General features: G+C 38.7%; 1 protein-coding gene across 2 annotated transcripts in view; it reads left to right on the top strand.

Annotated features, from left to right (window-relative positions):
* KNTC1 (kinetochore associated 1) overlaps positions 1-17,637 on the top strand; it is a 31,673-nt gene that overhangs the window by 9,449 nt on the left and 4,587 nt on the right. For both annotated transcript variants that reach the window (XM_030958907.1, XM_030958908.1), the window contains exons 22-56: positions 274-417; positions 643-699; positions 782-883; positions 1,118-1,234; positions 1,718-1,861; positions 2,128-2,226; positions 2,652-2,755; positions 2,861-2,966; positions 3,329-3,463; positions 3,886-4,005; positions 4,307-4,376; positions 4,455-4,522; positions 4,889-5,181; positions 5,369-5,541; positions 5,723-5,820; positions 6,634-6,775; positions 7,228-7,284; positions 7,825-7,988; positions 8,460-8,567; positions 9,241-9,369; positions 9,943-10,059; positions 10,451-10,560; positions 10,782-10,992; positions 11,646-11,735; positions 11,929-12,100; positions 12,473-12,531; positions 12,672-12,888; positions 13,490-13,563; positions 14,460-14,670; positions 14,751-14,860; positions 15,228-15,277; positions 15,624-15,702; positions 16,277-16,395; positions 16,513-16,648; positions 16,922-17,017. In XM_030958907.1, coding sequence (XP_030814767.1) covers positions 274-417; positions 643-699; positions 782-883; positions 1,118-1,234; positions 1,718-1,861; positions 2,128-2,226; positions 2,652-2,755; positions 2,861-2,966; positions 3,329-3,463; positions 3,886-4,005; positions 4,307-4,376; positions 4,455-4,522; positions 4,889-5,181; positions 5,369-5,541; positions 5,723-5,820; positions 6,634-6,775; positions 7,228-7,284; positions 7,825-7,988; positions 8,460-8,567; positions 9,241-9,369; positions 9,943-10,059; positions 10,451-10,560; positions 10,782-10,992; positions 11,646-11,735; positions 11,929-12,100; positions 12,473-12,531; positions 12,672-12,888; positions 13,490-13,563; positions 14,460-14,670; positions 14,751-14,860; positions 15,228-15,277; positions 15,624-15,702; positions 16,277-16,395; positions 16,513-16,648; positions 16,922-17,017 — 4,281 coding nt within the window. The remainder of the gene's footprint in view (positions 1-273; positions 418-642; positions 700-781; positions 884-1,117; positions 1,235-1,717; positions 1,862-2,127; positions 2,227-2,651; positions 2,756-2,860; positions 2,967-3,328; positions 3,464-3,885; positions 4,006-4,306; positions 4,377-4,454; positions 4,523-4,888; positions 5,182-5,368; positions 5,542-5,722; positions 5,821-6,633; positions 6,776-7,227; positions 7,285-7,824; positions 7,989-8,459; positions 8,568-9,240; positions 9,370-9,942; positions 10,060-10,450; positions 10,561-10,781; positions 10,993-11,645; positions 11,736-11,928; positions 12,101-12,472; positions 12,532-12,671; positions 12,889-13,489; positions 13,564-14,459; positions 14,671-14,750; positions 14,861-15,227; positions 15,278-15,623; positions 15,703-16,276; positions 16,396-16,512; positions 16,649-16,921; positions 17,018-17,637) is intronic.

Here is a 17,637-nt window from a genome sequence, read left to right as displayed (position 1 = left end):
TTTTCTCAGTAAGCCAGAACTATAAAATGAGTGTGAAAGTAATAGAACAGTGTCATTTGTCAAGAAATTCCTTCAATTAGGTCTTTTTTTAAGAAGACCAAACTCTAGTTTTACTGAACAGAGCAATTTATTTAATTTCTGTCTATGACTACTGAGATTTTCTCTCTGTATTTGTGAAATTTACTGGCTCTTCCTATTAGTGAAACAGATTTACAGAGTACCAGATGAACATTTACTCCATGGATCTGTAATTGTTCTGGTTTAATATTTTAGGCTGATTTTGAAAGCAGCTTTGATGAGAAAATGCTGAAGGATTTGCTCAATGCTATCCATTTCACTGCTCCTTTGAAGGAACTTTGTGTGTGGCTTAAAAATTGTGTGATCCCCTTCTCAAGAAGTGTTGTGCCAGATGGACAGGTGAGACTGACTTAAGAACTGTAAATTGTCATTTTCTCACACTAAGATGCTTCTACTGTCAAACCTCCAGACTTCTGAATGTCAGGAACTTGTTCCTCTGTCTTTCAAATGGATTCTTGTCCCCACCATTTATATTTGAAATTATTTCTTTTAAAAGAAGCTTCTAATGGCAAATTTTGCTTTGATAATTAGTATAACTCTAATTATAACTGTGTTTTTTTCCAGAAAATATTAGCAAAATGGCTGGAACAAGCTGCTCGAAACCTTGAGTTAACTGACAAGGTAAATCACGCTGCAGAAACTTGGCATATCCTGTATTTCTACATGTATCATATGGTTTGCTAATATCAATTCTTTTGGACAGGCAAACTGGCCTGAAAATGGACTCCAAGTGGCAGAGATTTTTTTTACAAGTAAGAATCAAGGTGAACTGGGAGTGACAGCTTTTGGCAAGTGGACTCCTTTGGTAAGAAACGTAACAAATACAAGAATTAGCTACTAAAAGACTTCAAACAGATGCTGTGTGCTAGAGCTGGAGTGGAGGATAATTAGGTCACTGGTGGGTTTGGTGAAGATTGACTTAATTCCATGAAAGGAAAGAATTTTCCAATTTTCTTGTGTTTAAAGATTTAAAAAAAAGTACATGACAGCCTCTCAATGGCCTTGTCTCCTAACATTTCATTTCTTAACACTGTTTCAGAGGTGTGGTGACTGTGAAGAGATACAGAGGTTAAAGAAGCTGGTAAATGATTTACGAGAATTGAGAAATCTGTACAGAAAATACAACTGCAGGCTGGCATTCTGTGATTTTGAAAAGGTAACACTGCAGACACTTGAAAAAGTGCTTTTCAGTTTGTTCTGAAAAGGAGACTCTCATAGCATGTAATTTAAAATCAGACATAAGAGAAATCCTGATGGATGTTGGTTCAATTTCCATCCATAAGCTGCTGGGACTATTTGAGAAGTTGTGTTACAAATTTTCTTTTAACTCAGGTTATAAATATAACCTAAGACACTGTGAGAAGCTGTGGCTCAAACTCTGCAGATTGTTACAGATCATCTACTGTGGAACAAGGATTGGCTGCAGAGGAATTGAAAGTACAATTGAAAGAACAAGAAAAGCTTTGTAGATGAAAGGGTTTATTTGAGCTAAAAAGGAATTCTTTAAAGATTCTAAAGAGGGAAATCTTTCAGTTGATTTCAGTAGCCTCTAGATGTTGGATTATGTGTCAGAGATGAAAATGGCCTTGCACTGACAGGAGTGATGTTCTAACTTGGCCTTTTCCCACTTGCTGCCCAGGAAAATGCAACCACTATTGTGTTTCGCATGCTTGACAAAATTTTGGCACCAGAGCTTGTCCCATCAATTTTGGAGAAGTTTATAAAACCCTACCTGTGTGAACACAACCTACAAAAAGATGAGCTTCTTCTACAGTATGTCAAGGTATTCATGTTTTCCTCCCTTTTGAAGAAAACTATTTCAACATCAGGAAGCAGAAACCAAGTCTGATGAATGTTTGAATTTACAACTGAATTTTAGGTCCAGCTTTTAGATTAATCCTATTCCTGTCAATGAACTTAATCACAGTTACTGTTTCAGTTATGAAACAATCCCTTAATGCCCAGAAAACTTCACACTTTTGTTCATATTATGAGATACTCCTATATTTTCTAATTTCAAGTGTTCTGATTGCCTTTATCAAAACACAGGATTTGCTGGAGCGCTGTCGGACACGATCCATTTCAGTGTTTGAAACTGCCTGGGAGGCCAAGGCAGTGGCTGTCATTGGCTGCATCTCTGACACTGATGTGAGTATATTTCATGAAAGGCATCAAGTGACTCCAACACATCAGTTCAGAGCAAAATGTGATTTTTACATACTGCTCTGAGTAGATTTTTAATGAGTGCCATGAGGAGGAAATAGTATGGTATGATGTTATCTTGTTATTCTATTTTAGTCATCTCCCCTGTGATATTTTTTGAGCTGTGATGTCACCACATGGAAAACACACCAATTTTAATATGTGTGGAACCACAGTGTCATAAATGACTGCAAGCATTTTCTAATTGAACTTGACAATCATATGATGACAATAAATGCCCTTTATGCAAGGGAAGATTGGGCAAGGAAATAAAATACTTGCCTAAAGGGATCAGTCACACATGAACAATACTTCAAGGGACTACTTTGAAAGTTATTTTGCAAAATGAGCTGTTTGTGTCCCTTCTGCAGCTGAAATTTGATGCAGTGCTGCAGATAATGCAGGGAGCTGTGGTGCCATGGAGTGCAGCAGTGGAGCAGCTGGTCAGACAGCACCTGGAAATGAATCATGCCAAGTAAGCAGCATCCCCTTGGCTGAGGAAATTCTGTATGTGTGATGTGGGGTGATAATTAAATCCCATAGCTGGGGGGTAGCAAATGATAGTTGGATTTGTCCCCAGAGTGAAGTTACTGCAGGAAAGTTACAGACTGATGGAGATGAAGAAGCTTTTGAGAGCATATGGGATAAGAGATACCAATCTTCTAAAGGACAAGCAGATGATAATGGTAAGTTACCAAGAGTTTAGATATCTCCAAAGGTCACAATGAACAGCACTTGGTGATTTTTTTTTTACCATTTGAGCTGGGTTTTTTAACATCTCCCCTTCATTAGAAGACATGAATATTTCTGGAGAAATTCCTCAATATCACCAGACAAATTTTCACAGTTCCCAGGCTAATTCAGTCCCCAAGCCCTATTTTCTCCCAGTTACACTTCAGTCAGCTTTTCTCTAGATAAAAGTTTTAAGCTTCCAGGTAACTTGCTTGATACAAACTGAACAATACCATTGGTAAAGTAGTTTGTATTAACTAATTCCTTTGTTATCCTTTACATCCACAAACTAAAGTCCATTTCTGTTTTCTTACAGAGGCTTGTCAGATACATTCTCAAACAAGATACCCCCACTTGCCTGGAGGATGCCTTGAAAATTGTGGAAGCCTACCTGCTGCCCACTGGGGAAGTGTATTTCCTGAGGATGATGGACCTGATTGACAAAGGAAGGGTAGGGAAATATTTCATGGCTGTTGGTCTTGGAATTTACAGACACTGAGGCCTCCTGACAAAACAGGGACAAGTTTGCTGAAATTTTATAAGCAGTTTGCCTAAGTATTTTTAATTTAAATTATTAATTTGATACCTAACTGCATTAGCAGCAATGTTTAGCATTGAAAATTAGTTCTTTGTCAGAGCTTTATCCTTCTTTTGTGGCAGAATAGGGTGAAAGTTGTGACCTGCAATACACCAGAAGAGTTTGGAATTGAAGTCTCTACACATTTTCATGCATTGCTATTTACCCTCATGGCCATTGTGCAGCCATTGCATCAGAACAAGAATGTACACATAACTCAGCTTTTCCAAAAGCAAATGCCCTTTCCTTTTTAATATTTCTCTTCTAATTTTGTTTGTTTCTTTTTCTGCCTTCAGGGAGAGGAATCTCTGACTTTGTTAAAATCTCTGCCTCTGGCTAAGGCTGAGGAAGTTGCAGAGAGATTGACTCTGTGGGGAAGACTGGTGTTACAGAACAAAGCAGATGATCCTGAAGAGGTACCAAGGCTTTTCCCACCACAAAGTGTGCACACAAATTATTCTGAAAAGGGAGAGGTGGGGATATTTCCTGTGAGAGCTGACAGACTGTGGAGTAAACACATATTACACCTACAAAATATTTACTGTTCTATAAAGATTAATATGTAAAATAACTTTCTGTTCCTTTGCTTTTCAACTGGTTGTGCCTTAGCCTTGGTAATTGTTGCTTAAGAAGTTTGCATTGTGCTTTAAGAACTGAAGCCCAAATCTATTCTGGCAACATTTTAATAAAAAACAAAATCTTCTTCCTTTCCTGCAGCAAAAACCACAAATGCTTATGACTAAGACGCTGGTGGAAATCCTCAAATTCTGGTTCAGCATTCAAAAAGGTAAAGGTACAACTTCAACATCTTATATCTTCCTTGTGTAAATGGAATCAAAATCTAATTGTTTTTCTCCTCCAACAGACAATCCTGTGAAGAAATACGAATGTGAAGAAAACCTAAAGTTGTTTGAAACACTTGCTGCCCTGCAGGTGGGTATTTTTGTTGTTTTAAATCCTTTTTGATTACTGTAGTTACTCCAATTGTTTTTATCACATTGATCATATTAAAAATTAATTGCATTTACAACATGCATGCAAAGGTTGTTTTTTATTCTTGACTTCAAATTGATTCTAAAGCTAATCTAGCAATTTAATCTAATCTGGGGAAGTTTCCAATTAGAACTCAGTTGTCTATTTGAACCAAAAATTAATATTGTCACTAAAGCCTTAATTGCTAACATTTCAAAGAGTTCATGATATAGTGCTGTAAGAATTTATGAAGATCTCAGTACAGTAGGTAAAAAAAGCAATTTCAAGGAAGTGAAATGGATACAAATATATAATTTTTTGTTGTAGGAGTATTTTGATATCTTTCTCTCAGATGAAGAATACAGGAACCCTTCACTGATATCTGCACTTCTTGAGGCTCACATAAGCTCTTATGAACGTGTCAGATCTGCATCCAAGTCTAGAAAAGTGCAAGCAGTGAATTGTAATTCAGAAGGTGGCAAGCCCAAAACCCCTCCCACTGAATCCAGGCTGTACAGACTGGCTTTGCTCCTGCAAGTCTCAGAGCATGGACTGGGAGAAAAACTGGCCTTGAGAGCCCTGGATGATGGAAAAGTGGAAGTGGCTGTCAATATATGCAGGTAAAACTGCAGAGCTTCTCAAGATCATCACTTTTAATGGGCTTCTCTGAACTATTTCTACCACGTTTTTGAATTATGTAAAGCAAAGGAAAAGGCTTTTTGTATTAGTTAAATAATTAGAGAATAATTAAGAAAACCTTAAGAACTACTGGCTTTTTACTTTTAACATCCTTTTCTTTCTTAAAAGGGAGTTCTATGAAAACAGCTGGAATGAAAAGACAGGGCAGCTGCTGTTTGCAGTGTGCCAAAGGCTCTGCCACATGCTGGGAGCTGATGTTCCAATGATCACTCCTGCTGGGATGGATCTCCCAGCACTGATCCATGAGCTGGCTGGCCAAGCAGCCACACTCTGCAGTCCAGGTAATTCCTGTTCCCATTTAATTCATGTTGGGAGCCCAGCTTTCCAACCAGAGTTCAATAAACCTGAAAACCAAGTGAATTTCTAGACCTGCATCTGTGAAAATAGGTGCTGCAATATTGTTTCATTTTAATTGGACAGATGAACCTTCAATTTCTGCTAATGATCTCAATATTTTCACAGATTTAGTGCTGGATTGTCTGGAACTGTGTAAATACACTTCACTTGCCAAGGAAATTCATGGACAATGCCAAATGGACAGCTATGAATTTACAGCAGAGGTATTTTCTGTGCTGTTCACTGCATGTATTCTTTTCCCTCTGATTTCTCCACCACTCTTAAGTCAAAAAGCCAACAACAACAACAAAAAAAACCTCAAATAAAAATTAGCTAGAATTTCCTAGAATTTGTGTGTTCTTCAGCTTAAAGAATGAACTGATTTGAGTCCTAAAAGCAGTGCAGCTGTGGGACAAGCACAAGTAGCATTCTCCACTTACATTTCAATCCAATAAATCCTGCTGAAAATAGGGATTTTATCCAACAGTTTCTGCAGGACTGGCAGAGAGCTGGCTCGAAAGTATGGCAGGGAGGGTTTGGCTTTTAAATGAATGTACTATGTGAAAGCTTTCCCAAGAGTTCTGTAAAACTTTAAGATGATCAAGTTCTTGAATTGCAGCTTTGTTTTCTGTTTAGGTCAAGCAGTGCTTTAGGCTACTTGAAATGAATGGGCTCTTACAGCTGGAGTGGAGTAGAGCAGAGTGGCTGGGCTTGTTTATCCACAAAATATTATTTTTCTAGAAAATGGCCCATTTGCAGAATGTTTGCTTATAATATTTGGCCAAGAATGTTGATGAAAGCCTCCATTAAATTGAATAAGAGTACATTTTGGCTTTACAACTAAACAGCTGCAACGTGAAAGACAAATGTGGCCACTCTAGGTAGGAAATGGATTTTTTGCCATTGGCCAGTGAACAGAATTACTACTTTCAAATAGAACATCATGTTCTATTCCTGTATTCCAAACCAGAAACCTGTTAGTGGGCTCATTAACTCTGCCTTTTATTGTGTGTACTTTTGACAATGTTCTTACTTAGACAACATCTTCTGGAGGGGATAAAGATCCTTACAAAGAGTGGACTTTTGATGATTTCTTTAAAGAAGATGGGATAGTCCTGGATCCTCAAACATCTCTTCCAGTTGCATATGAACTCATTTCTGCTCTTCTGCCTATCTGTGGTAAGCTTGTTCTCCTCAACATTGACACGATAGAAAATCTGATTTTTATCTAGAAATATAAATAATTCAGCTCATGTGTGGAAATTATCACCTCAGTTAGACAAACTCATGGTAGAAATACCCATCAGAGGGTGTAGAATGGAAAGATAATTTTGGGTTTGGTTCCTATTTCCACAGATGAAGAGTTTAATATTGACTGTCTCATGCAAAGGATTCACACACAAAGTAGTTACTGAAAACTGTTGGATTCCTGTGTGAGTCTGAAAGATATTCCCCCCTAAAAAATAAATTCTGAGCAGGCACAGTTTAAAATAGTATTAATGGCTCTTGGGGTTCACATATCTCCATTTTATATCCTGTCCTGTGGTATTTTTGAGGTTCTCCCAGACTTACTGGTGGTGCTGAGTTCCTGGCGTGCTGCTGATTCCTGATGAGCATTTTCTGTCTTTCAGAGGACAAGCTGTACCCCCTGGAGTCCCAAAGCCTGGCACACAGAACATTCATGGAAGGTATCACACCCTGCTTGGGTGGCAAAGGACCTTAAAAATCACCCAGTTCCAGGGGCATGAGGGCAGATCCTCCACAATGAAAGTCTAAAGAGACCAGTGGAAAACATGAGGTTTAAATTCACCCTACACAAGCATGACTGACTCATAGGGGGTTTTACAGGTGCCTAAATGTTCCACTTAAAGCCATATTATAGGGGGTGGTTTGGTTCAGCACAGAATTCACCAGTTTGGGTGCTAATTGCCACCATTCCATTTTTGAGCATCTCAAAACCTGTACTTCAGGACAGTTCTACCACTCTGAGTGAAGATCATCAAGGCCTGTCCAAGAAGACAACTTCTGGTCAAAAATTTGTGGATTTTGGCTCAAAATGAGAATCTGTATTAAATGAAAAGCCCTGAGAATTTTAGGTTTTAAAGAGAACTGAGGCAAACCCTGAGTCATAACTTTAATGAAGAAAAAGAGAAACTGCTCTGATATGAACTACAAGAACAATATGCTTCATAATTACTTTCTGGGGTTGTTTTTGAAATATTTTACAGGACACAACTTCCTGCTGCCTGTTGGATCTCCCTTCTCTGCAGCAGTGCAGAACCTGCTGGAGTGCAGCCAGTTCCAGCTGGCCCTGCAGCTCACAGTCTGTGCCTTTGGCTCCTGCCTCCAGCACGGCATTTCAAACACCATGGAGCTGTCCCCAAGTCAAAAGGTGACTTTTGGCAAGTTTGGAATAGTTGTCTAAGCATTTAGAGAATTAAATCACTAAGGATCTCACCATGACCTTTTATTAGCACCACCTGATCAGATGTTGAGTCAGTTTGTGAAAGGAGCTGGTGGTTTCTTCCCTGTTTTTCATTATCCCCTCCCTTTGCAAAGTGTGTTCAGAGCTGAGCTTTTATTCCTGACCTTGCTGCAGAGACTAGAATGAGTGCTAATAATGATTTACTCTGTTCTTTCATGTTGTTTTAGTATGGGAAAAGTCACAAGTAGAATATTCAAGAAACATTCCTCAATTCAAAAGTACTTGGAAAACAGAAATCCTTTTCTATCTAGAATAAATCTTTGTAAGGCCTTAAATCTGAAAATGCAATTACTATAGCACCTCCTACTATGCTGTAAATGACAAGAAGTTGAAGATTTGGAATTTAGTTTTAATTAGGTGCTGTTTTCTTCATAACAGCCACATGACAGTGACCTGCTACTCACTGAAACCAGAAGTTTCCTCATAGCTATGAAGGAGAGGAGCAGTTCAGTGATCAAAACTTCTGTCCTGAACTTACTGCACAAGGTAAAAATCCCCTGGAAATGTGAGGCAACCAATTCTGCTCTGCCTGGCAGCCACATGGAATTGTTTCAGTTGGAAAAGACCCTCGAGATCACAGAGCCCAACCCTTCACCTGAAGCCAAGCCCACCCGAAAGCTGTCCTGAGCTCCACATCTTGAAACTCCTTCAGCAGGGGTGTCTCAGCCACCTCCCTGAACAGCCTTTTCCAAAGAGTCTTTGAGCCCCTTTGGGGCTTTTCCTGCTCAATTTGCTCTGCTTGGAAGGTTCTGGACAGTGGGAGCCTCTCACCTTTGGGGGATCCTTTAGGGTCCCAAATGACTGTAATGGCCTTTAGGATCTGTAGGTATTCTCTATCTCATTTCAAATCCTGGATTTGTTTTAGATTGATAGTTTTCCTAGGTAGGGGGAGGTTTTAAAAAGCTCTGTGCAAAACCTGACATTTACCATCTTGTAAGGCAGCTTAGGCTAAGGGAAGTCACTTTCAGACTGGTTTCAGGATATTCAGATGTTAAATTTTAAATCCTGAAATGCATTTTTATTCTTTTTCCTCCCTGACTTAAGGACCCAATACTTGTCTAAATTCTGGAGTATTTTTCCTGTGTTGCACCTGATACAGAGACCTATTGAAGAAATTAAATAAATTCCTAAAGTTTATCATTTTTTTTCCAACCCACAGGTGTTCAACTCTCGTGTCATCGATCAGAACTTGGCCCTGGGCTATTGCACCGTTTTACCCAAGGAAGAAATGTTCCATAAGCTGTGGGAGGTCATAAACAACTCCTGGCAGAATTACAGAAAAGTTTTGGTAAATTCCCAAGGCCTTGAGTTTCTTCAGCAAACAGAGAATGTTCAAGAGATCCTTCCTTTAGGGCCCTGGGGGAAGAGCTGCCTCTGTACCACAGTGGGAAGTTGCTGTCAATATTAATGATTTTCAACCTCATCATGACTTATTTCAAAGCTTGAAATTATTTATTTCAGGTGCCATCATAATTGATATCTATGTTATATTTTGGTTAAGTTGTTCTCTGGCAGCAGCTCTCAAGAATGGAATGAGTGAATATTAAAATATGAAGGAAGATGGGAAGTAAAGAAATGGGGAGGGAGAGTACTGCAAATTCTGAGAAAATGCCTAAAAAGTACCTTTTGTATTACTTTCTACAATGTTAGGAAAATATTTTAAAGTAAAATTTAAAGCAGCTTTGAGCTGCCAGCTCAGGAGATGGGGTAGTCCTGACACCTTCTCTGAGGTTTGTTTGCATTTTACACAGTTGTGTGATCATTTATGAATTGTTTGAAGTTCCTTTAAGGATTTAGACCTCAGGATTCCCAATTTTCAAATTATTTCTTAGACTTCTCTTCACTTTCTGCTTCCTTCTAGGCAGTAGCTCTGGTGGGAGCAGAGCTTGCTGACCAATATTGTGAAGCAGAAGAAAAGAGAAAATTCCAGGAATTGGTTATTGATGCAGAATGGGGCATCCAGCTTGGTAAATTTGGTGTAAGTTTTTATTTATTTACTTATTTTAGGGTTTTGTTGACTAATAAGTTAATAATATCAATATAGTTTGGGATGTGTGTGAGTTTTTAGGCAGATTTCCCATTCAAATGTAAGCAAAGTTGGGGTTTTGTTTTTGATTTTTCATTCTGCTTGTCTGCATAAATAAACATCAAAAATGGAAATGCAATAATTGAGGGGGCTGAAAAAGAAAATTGAAGTTCTTGAGTATTGTTTGAAGCAGGGGATAATCAGCAAACCCACTGCTTTTTCCTGCTGCTCTGACAGTGTCTGGGTTGAAACTAAAAGAAGTCAAAGCTTCACTGTATGAGGAATTAGTTTTGATATTGTCTAAAAGCCTCTCTTGAGCAGATGAATGTGGTTTTATCTGCAGATTTCTTTTGAGACTGTGTTTAGGCAGCCACCAGTAAGGAAGAAAGAGCTCATTAGAGTGCTGGTACAGAACCCAGAAGTGGACACAGCTCTCATCTTGAATTACTGCAGGTACTGATTCCGTGGAATCTATTGCTGTAAAAACAACCATGGCCACTGAAATCTCTTTTGCTTTAAATAAATCCTAATAATTATAAAATGCAAACTCTTCTTAAAAAAAAAAAAAAAGCTATTCAGAATACATCCTGCCTTGGATTAATTTATATCTAAGGAAAGAAGCTCCTTAATGACACCAAAGCTCCCAGAGAAAATCACATTCTGTTCTTTCCTAGCACTTTCATGCTGGACAGTGATGCTGCACTGCAGCTCTGCATTGAAACCCTTCTGCTCCAGAATTCCAACACAAATGATGTTGAGGATGACTCTGCAGAAAGCAGTGAGAGGCAACCTCATTCCACATTACTGGCTAGAGCACTAAAAATAATCCCTCTGCTGAACAGCACCAAAAACCTGGTCATGAGCCTCAGTGGAATATTGTACAAGGTAAAAAAATATAAAATAAAACATAAAAACAGCACAGCCACATCCCTGGAATCTACATCCAATAATTGCTGCATGTCACTTGAATGACAGAGGAATAATTCCACAGAAAATGAAAAGGTTGTGTTTTTTCCAAATTTTCTTAATGCTTGTAAATGTTAAAATTCAGGTTTTTGCTTCTCTACAAAAGAAATGACAGCCACTTTCCTAATTTTTTCCAAAGAGAGGCAGGAGTCTTTCATCCCCACTTCCCTTAAAAACTGACCAGCCAGAAAATCAAACAAAAAAGTCATTTCTAAGTACACTGGAAGAGTTCTACATAAAAAATAGGTGGGGACTAAAAATGATATGCTGGGGGTGGTTTTGTTTGGTTGGAGTTGGATTTTGTATTTTGGAGGGTTGGGGTTTTTGTGGGGTGAGTTTTTTGGAGTTTATTTTGTTTCCAGCACTTATTGTTTGGTCCTTCTGCAAAATCCTGATGTCTTTTTTTAGGATTTAGGAAAGGGTTTTAGAGATTTATGTCATGATGCTTGTATCAACATAACAATGAAGAAACAGTAATTGGTATTAAAATTGGGGAAAAAATCAACATACTTGTGTGTTTTATAAAAACAAATCAGGTAAGAGCTTATAAAACAGATGGTTCTTTTGAACAGCTGGATCCTTATGACTATGAAACACTGGAAATTGTCCTGAGAGTGATCCAACATGCTGATGAGAAGAACACCAGCATCCAGCTGAGCCAGGTGTGTGCAGATGTTCCAGATGTGTGACCTTGCTAATGACACCTCAATCCTGCTTTGTCTGTTTATTGATGGAGCTATTCAGCACTGTTGAAATTAAATTAATTATTCCATGTACACATCTTTCCCTCAGAAAATAACCTTTAAAAAGTGATTTCTGGTAATTTCTCAGTGATTTATATTTTTTTTTCCCTAGGCTTTGAGCCTCCTCAAACATCTGAAGTCTTACACCAGGATTTCTCCTCCAGTGGACCTGGAACACCAATATATTTTGGAGCAGATGATTCCCTTGTCTCCAGCTGCTCACACCAGGCTGCCCTTTCACCTGCTGTTCTTCAGGACTGCCCAGTGTTTCTGGAACATTATCTGTAAGTTCAGGATCTCAAATTCCCTTTCTCTGCTCTCTCTGACCTTCAAAGTGCCCCAGTTTATGTTGTATATGAACTCTAATTCTTCATTAATGCAGTTTTCATCCCAACTGCTCCTGAAAGCACTTCTTGTGCTCCCAAATTGCTGCCCAGAGGAGCTAAGATGATAAATACAGGGCAGGGTTTGTCCTCAGATTCTTTCCTGGGACCTCTAAAATTTATCCCCATATCCCACTCCCAGCCCAGAGGGGATAATGAGGATCAGATCCTTTCTCTCCCAATGGAGGTCCCCATCCACCAATAAACTCCAAGTGCTTCAGAGGAAGCTGCCAGTGGATTGTGAGACTCTCACAGGCAACTTTTCCTTTTCAGCTGCAGAGCTCAGTGAGGAAACCTTCCCAACCCTTCTGCTGATTTCCAAACTAATGAAGGTACAGTAACAACTTGAAGGAAGTGATTTCAATATTATTCCCCCACACCCCCAAAAAAGAAGTTTCTATTTTTCTTTTGCATGATGTTGGCCTCACTGTAGAAGTTCTGACAATTCCCATCTACTTTTCCACTTTTCCAGGTTTCCCTGGATACCTTCCACATGTCTGCAGTTCGACATGTCTTTGAAAAAAAACTGAAACCAAAAATATTCGAAATGAGAAGCAGTGGCTGCACCTCCATTGTTAACAAGGAAACCATGAAAACTGTGCAGGCCCTTCAGTCCTACCTGCTGGCCATAGTCAATCCAGAGTGGGCTGTGGCCATGGCTCACAAGATTGCCCAGGAATTCCCCACAGGTCAGTGGCAAATGGGATGGGGAAGGATTGAGAGGCTTGGGACAAGCAGAGCGAGGTGGGAGCAAACATTTGTTCACTGATCTGAATAACACCAGCAAAGCAAACCCCAACCAAACCCTCCAGCAAAGCTGGAGAATGAAAATGAATTCATCTCCTGCATCCAGTCTGGAGCAATAGGTTGGAAAAACACCCATTTGATGTCACAGCATCACCATCAAATCCTTTCCCCTCCTCTTTTTATAGAATCACAGAAAGGCTTTAAGGTCCTTCCACCTTCACTAGACCAGGTTGCTCCAAGCCCCATCCAGCCTGGCCCTGTTGTCCTGCCAGAAGTTTCTCCACGTTCACACCATCTTCTGACAAGTTTTTCTACCAAGAGTCAATATTTCAGCCCAATTTAATCACTTTCTCTGCTACTTGAATCCAAATAAATTACATCTTTTTGCTCTTTAGACACAAAAGTTTCCCTAATATTTTAAATAGCTGCTATTTTTTTTTAATTCTTCAAAATAAAATGGATATAGTATATAGTGTAAGAATGATTAATGAAAACTTAATTTATTTACTTCTTTCCCTTCCTTTTTTTTTAATCATTAAAAAGGTCCTGACCATGTCCAGGCACTGAAATTCTGTCTCTACCTGGCTGAGAAGTGGCTGAAGAGCACTACAGCTAAGGTAATGGGAACTGCTTGCCAGATTGTTGTGAAGTCATTACAAAAATCACAAAATATTTATGTTTGTATTTAAATTTTTGGTGGTTTGGGCACTGGTATGTAAATTGAACCACAACCAACCCTGATTTAGGAAATACTTTTGGGGAAGTGACCCCCAGAAGAATTTCCTCTGTCCTGGAACATTCTCCTGCAAAAATCAGGCTGAGTGTTCTTGGAGCTTGGACAAAAACTGAGCAGTTTTAGGGAAGAATAATTTGTTCCTTCTCCTGTTGTGTGCATTTTTCTTGCTGCAGGAGAATGAGGTGGAATGTGATCCAGCTTTGATCAATAACATTATTAATTTTTGCTTACAGCTCCAAGACTCTTTAGCTGTTTGCAGGGTTAGATATAAAGAGAATCTGCTTTGACTTGATGCTCAGGTTTATTTTCACATGGTTTTCTTTCACAGGGAAAGGTGAATAAGAATCTCAGCTTTGATTATAAATCTCAAACTTCCTGTGGAGTTGTTGCAGCACAAAGAACTCTAAATAAATCTCTGTACAAAGTCTCATGATCAGAGAGAATTATGCCAAAATTAAACTGAAATTTGAGGAGCCAAAAGTTTTATTATTCTTTTTTGTTCTACATTTTACCTCAAAATCTCTTTATTTTACCTACTTGTACATATTTTATTTGGCTCTTTCACAACATAGCTTTGCATTTTTTTTTTCAAAATACCTTTCCTAGCTAGAGCAATGTGGTTAATCCTCTCTGTCTGCAGAAAAAACACCTGTGGGTACAGGTGTGGGGGCACCTCTGAAGAGCAGATCCTGCTGTCCAGTCTGTAAAAAGATGATTTTTCTTGTGCTTTTGAGTAAAAGAGGCTTTTTAATGTAAAACTCTGGTGTTTTCTTAAAGGATGAGCCACATGAGAAAGCAGAAGTCCTCCAGAGGAACTTACACTTGCAGTATAAGAGAGCAGCAACAGAAAACGTCCTGATAACAAATAACTTGAACACTGGGGAGCATCTAAAATCCATTGGGAAACCAGCAAATCTGATTGTTTTACTGTATGAGCACCACAGCATAGACCAGAGGTTCCAAAATCCAGCTGGCAGGGATTACCCAGGTGAGTTTGAGCAAAGAGAAGCTCTTTAAAAAACCCCAACTCTGATTTGGAAATAACATTTTCTGCACCTTTTCCTGCAGATATCCACGTGGCAGCCAAGGAGATTGCTGAGATTAACAACTTGGATATGAACAAAATTTGTGACAAGCTGCTGGCCAAATGGCTGTGTCCAAGCACACCACCCCCAGGGGTAAGAAACTTTGGGGTTGGATTATATAAATTATAGAAAATATAATTATATAAAATATGGGCTTTTTTCCCTCCACTTGTTCAAAAAAACCTGAGGTTATTCTGTACAAACTGCCTGTAGTACTCATGAATGCATTTCAGATTTCAGTACTTCTCTAAAATAGCACAGCAGTGTCTGTGGTGAGAAGGATTTGAAATGTTTTTCCTTCTGTGTAAATTCAAACCTTCCCTTCAGTGCAGCCAGCCTGAAGGGGAAGGCAGCTGTAAATACATCAGCCTCATCAAACACTGCTGTAAGCAGGGATATGACCCAGCTGTTTATCCAAACAATGTGGAAAACTCATCTAAATTTTCATTTCTTTTTAAAGAAAACCCAAGAAATCTTTGGAGATGTGCAGGAGGACGAAGAGCTCCGAAGGTGTGTGTGTTCTCTTACCTGTAATATGGTGAATTATTTTTAACTAACCAGTTAAAAATGACCTTTTCAAGAAACCTAACAGTGGATGTGTGATTCAGAGCTCACTGTTCTTATTTTTACTTTCTGCTGACATCACTTTTGAATCATCCAATATTTATTTATACCACAAAACCCCACTGACAATAACTTACAGATAAAAGTTTTTAAGAGTAGCTTTTTGGAGGTTTTCCCCTCCTTTTTCATATCCTTGCTCTCTTTTTGACAGTGAAATATTCACATTTAAGGGACAGTTGATGTGCTGTATTTCAGTAGCTGTTCCTGCATTAAAAACAAATCCATTTTTTAGGGTTATTTACCTGCTCCAGTCTCGCCCTATGGATTACAGTTCACGAATGCTTTTTGCAATTACAACATCTGACACATCTGTGAGTGGCTAAATTCTTGTTTTAGCTTTTTATCTCTTATTAAAATCAAATGCTGTCTGCTTTACTGCAAGAGCTTCAACTTCTGGCCTTTGCCTCTGTGTTTTGGATGGGTTGTGATTTGTTTGAGCTGTGTTTTCCTCCCTTCACCAACCTTTGCTTAAAACTGATTTTCATTGAATTTTGCTATTAACTCCCAAGAGCAGCCCTTGAACTCTGGATTTTCTAAACCTATTGCTGATATTATCTGAAACAACTCCATGAAACATTTGCTAGAGTGTCCCTTAAGCTGCTGTAAGACATTGGCTCACTTTGGGTGGAATGAAAGCAGAGTGGTAAAATTGTTTCAGCAGACCCTTAACCTCCAGCTTTCCCACACCTAATTACATTTGTGCTACAATAATCACAAATATTTTGTATATAATACAAATATTTGTGCTATAATAATCACAAATACTTTTCTTGCATGTATTAATAATCTGAAATCTAGAAAACTAGAGGGTTTTATGCATCTGGATGATCTTTTCCAGCTGTTCAGGCAGTGGTTGTGACTTTGGGACTGTGTTTTCCCCCTCAGCCCTTTGGTGACACCCAGCTGACCTTTGCTCACAGGACCAGAGCCTTCAGGTGTTTGCTCTACCTGGCAGACACCAACACTGTGGAATCACTCTTCAAGAAACCCATTGAGAAAGTCAAGTAAGAGGAATTTTTTACATATTAAAGGACACTTTTCAGTGTTATCCTGAGCTTGGATACGTGGATTAAAATATAAACATCACTTAACTCCTGCTTTGGGTGGGGTTATTTTCACAGGTATTTTCTGAAGTGCTGCATTTATCTGGCAGAGTTTGAGATCTTGAATATTCCATACACTTATGAATCATTCCACAAGAGCCCTAAGGAAGGCATGATTAAAGGGCTGTGGAAGAACCACAGTCATGAACCCAAGGTAGGATTTTTAAATCTTTTGTAAATTTTGTTACACACTCTGTGAATTTATACCTCTCTGCAAAGCACAGCCTTTTCTAAACATTTTTCTTCAATGTACTCTGGAAATGACAGATAAAAGCTTTACCCTTTCTACAATTAGAGAATAAAATACCACATTTAGATGGTTTAGGTTTTGTTCCTCCCATGTGTGCAATAATTTTGGAAGTGGCTTGGGAAGGTTTGAGGATGATGAATTTCTGTTAAAATGCAGCATGTCCTTGCTCCCCTTCAGGCTGTGAGACTGGTGACAGAGCTGAGTTTGGAATACCAAGTCTATGATCCCCAGCTCTGGAATGGCCTCCTACAGAAACTCCTGGGCTTCAACATGGTAAGGAATTTTTTAAGGATAAAATCCTGCAGCAAGGGGAGAAAAAGGTTGGGTTTATCCAGTGATTTGCAGGGTAGATACAGAAACTATAAACCATAGTTACTGTCAGCTCTGAGATACTGAACTGGTGAAGATTTGAGGAATTTGAATTTTGATCTTAAATTGTTACACTTTGATTTTTTTTAAAAGCCTTTCAGAATAAATCCTCTAGTAATAAATTGAAAATTTTCTTCGTATTATTATCAATTTATAACATAATAGGCACATTCCTGTGTGCACATGTATTTCCATGTGTGGACATACACACATGAGCCCTAAAATGTATTTATGATGATGGAAATCCTGATTGTTGCCATTCAGAATCCTAATTGCCTGTGACTGTCAAATATTATGTAAAGTTGCTGCAGCCTGAGGAGGTAACAGATGTACCTGGCAGTGTGGTTGATAATTTAATTTACTAAACTACAAAGCAAATTTCCATGGGTGTCAAAGGAACAGAGGTACCTTGAGAAAATCTAAGTTTGCATGCTGCAGACAAAACAAGCTAAATTTGGCAATAATGTACAGTTTTTTGTACATTATTGCCAAATCTTCAGAAACACCAAGGGACTTGAATTTTT

This window comes from Camarhynchus parvulus, chromosome 15, assembly GCF_901933205.1.
Source record: "Camarhynchus parvulus chromosome 15, STF_HiC, whole genome shotgun sequence".
NCBI classification, from domain to species: Eukaryota; Metazoa; Chordata; class Aves; order Passeriformes; family Thraupidae; genus Camarhynchus; species Camarhynchus parvulus.
This window is presented reverse-complemented; position numbering and strand designations above follow the sequence as displayed.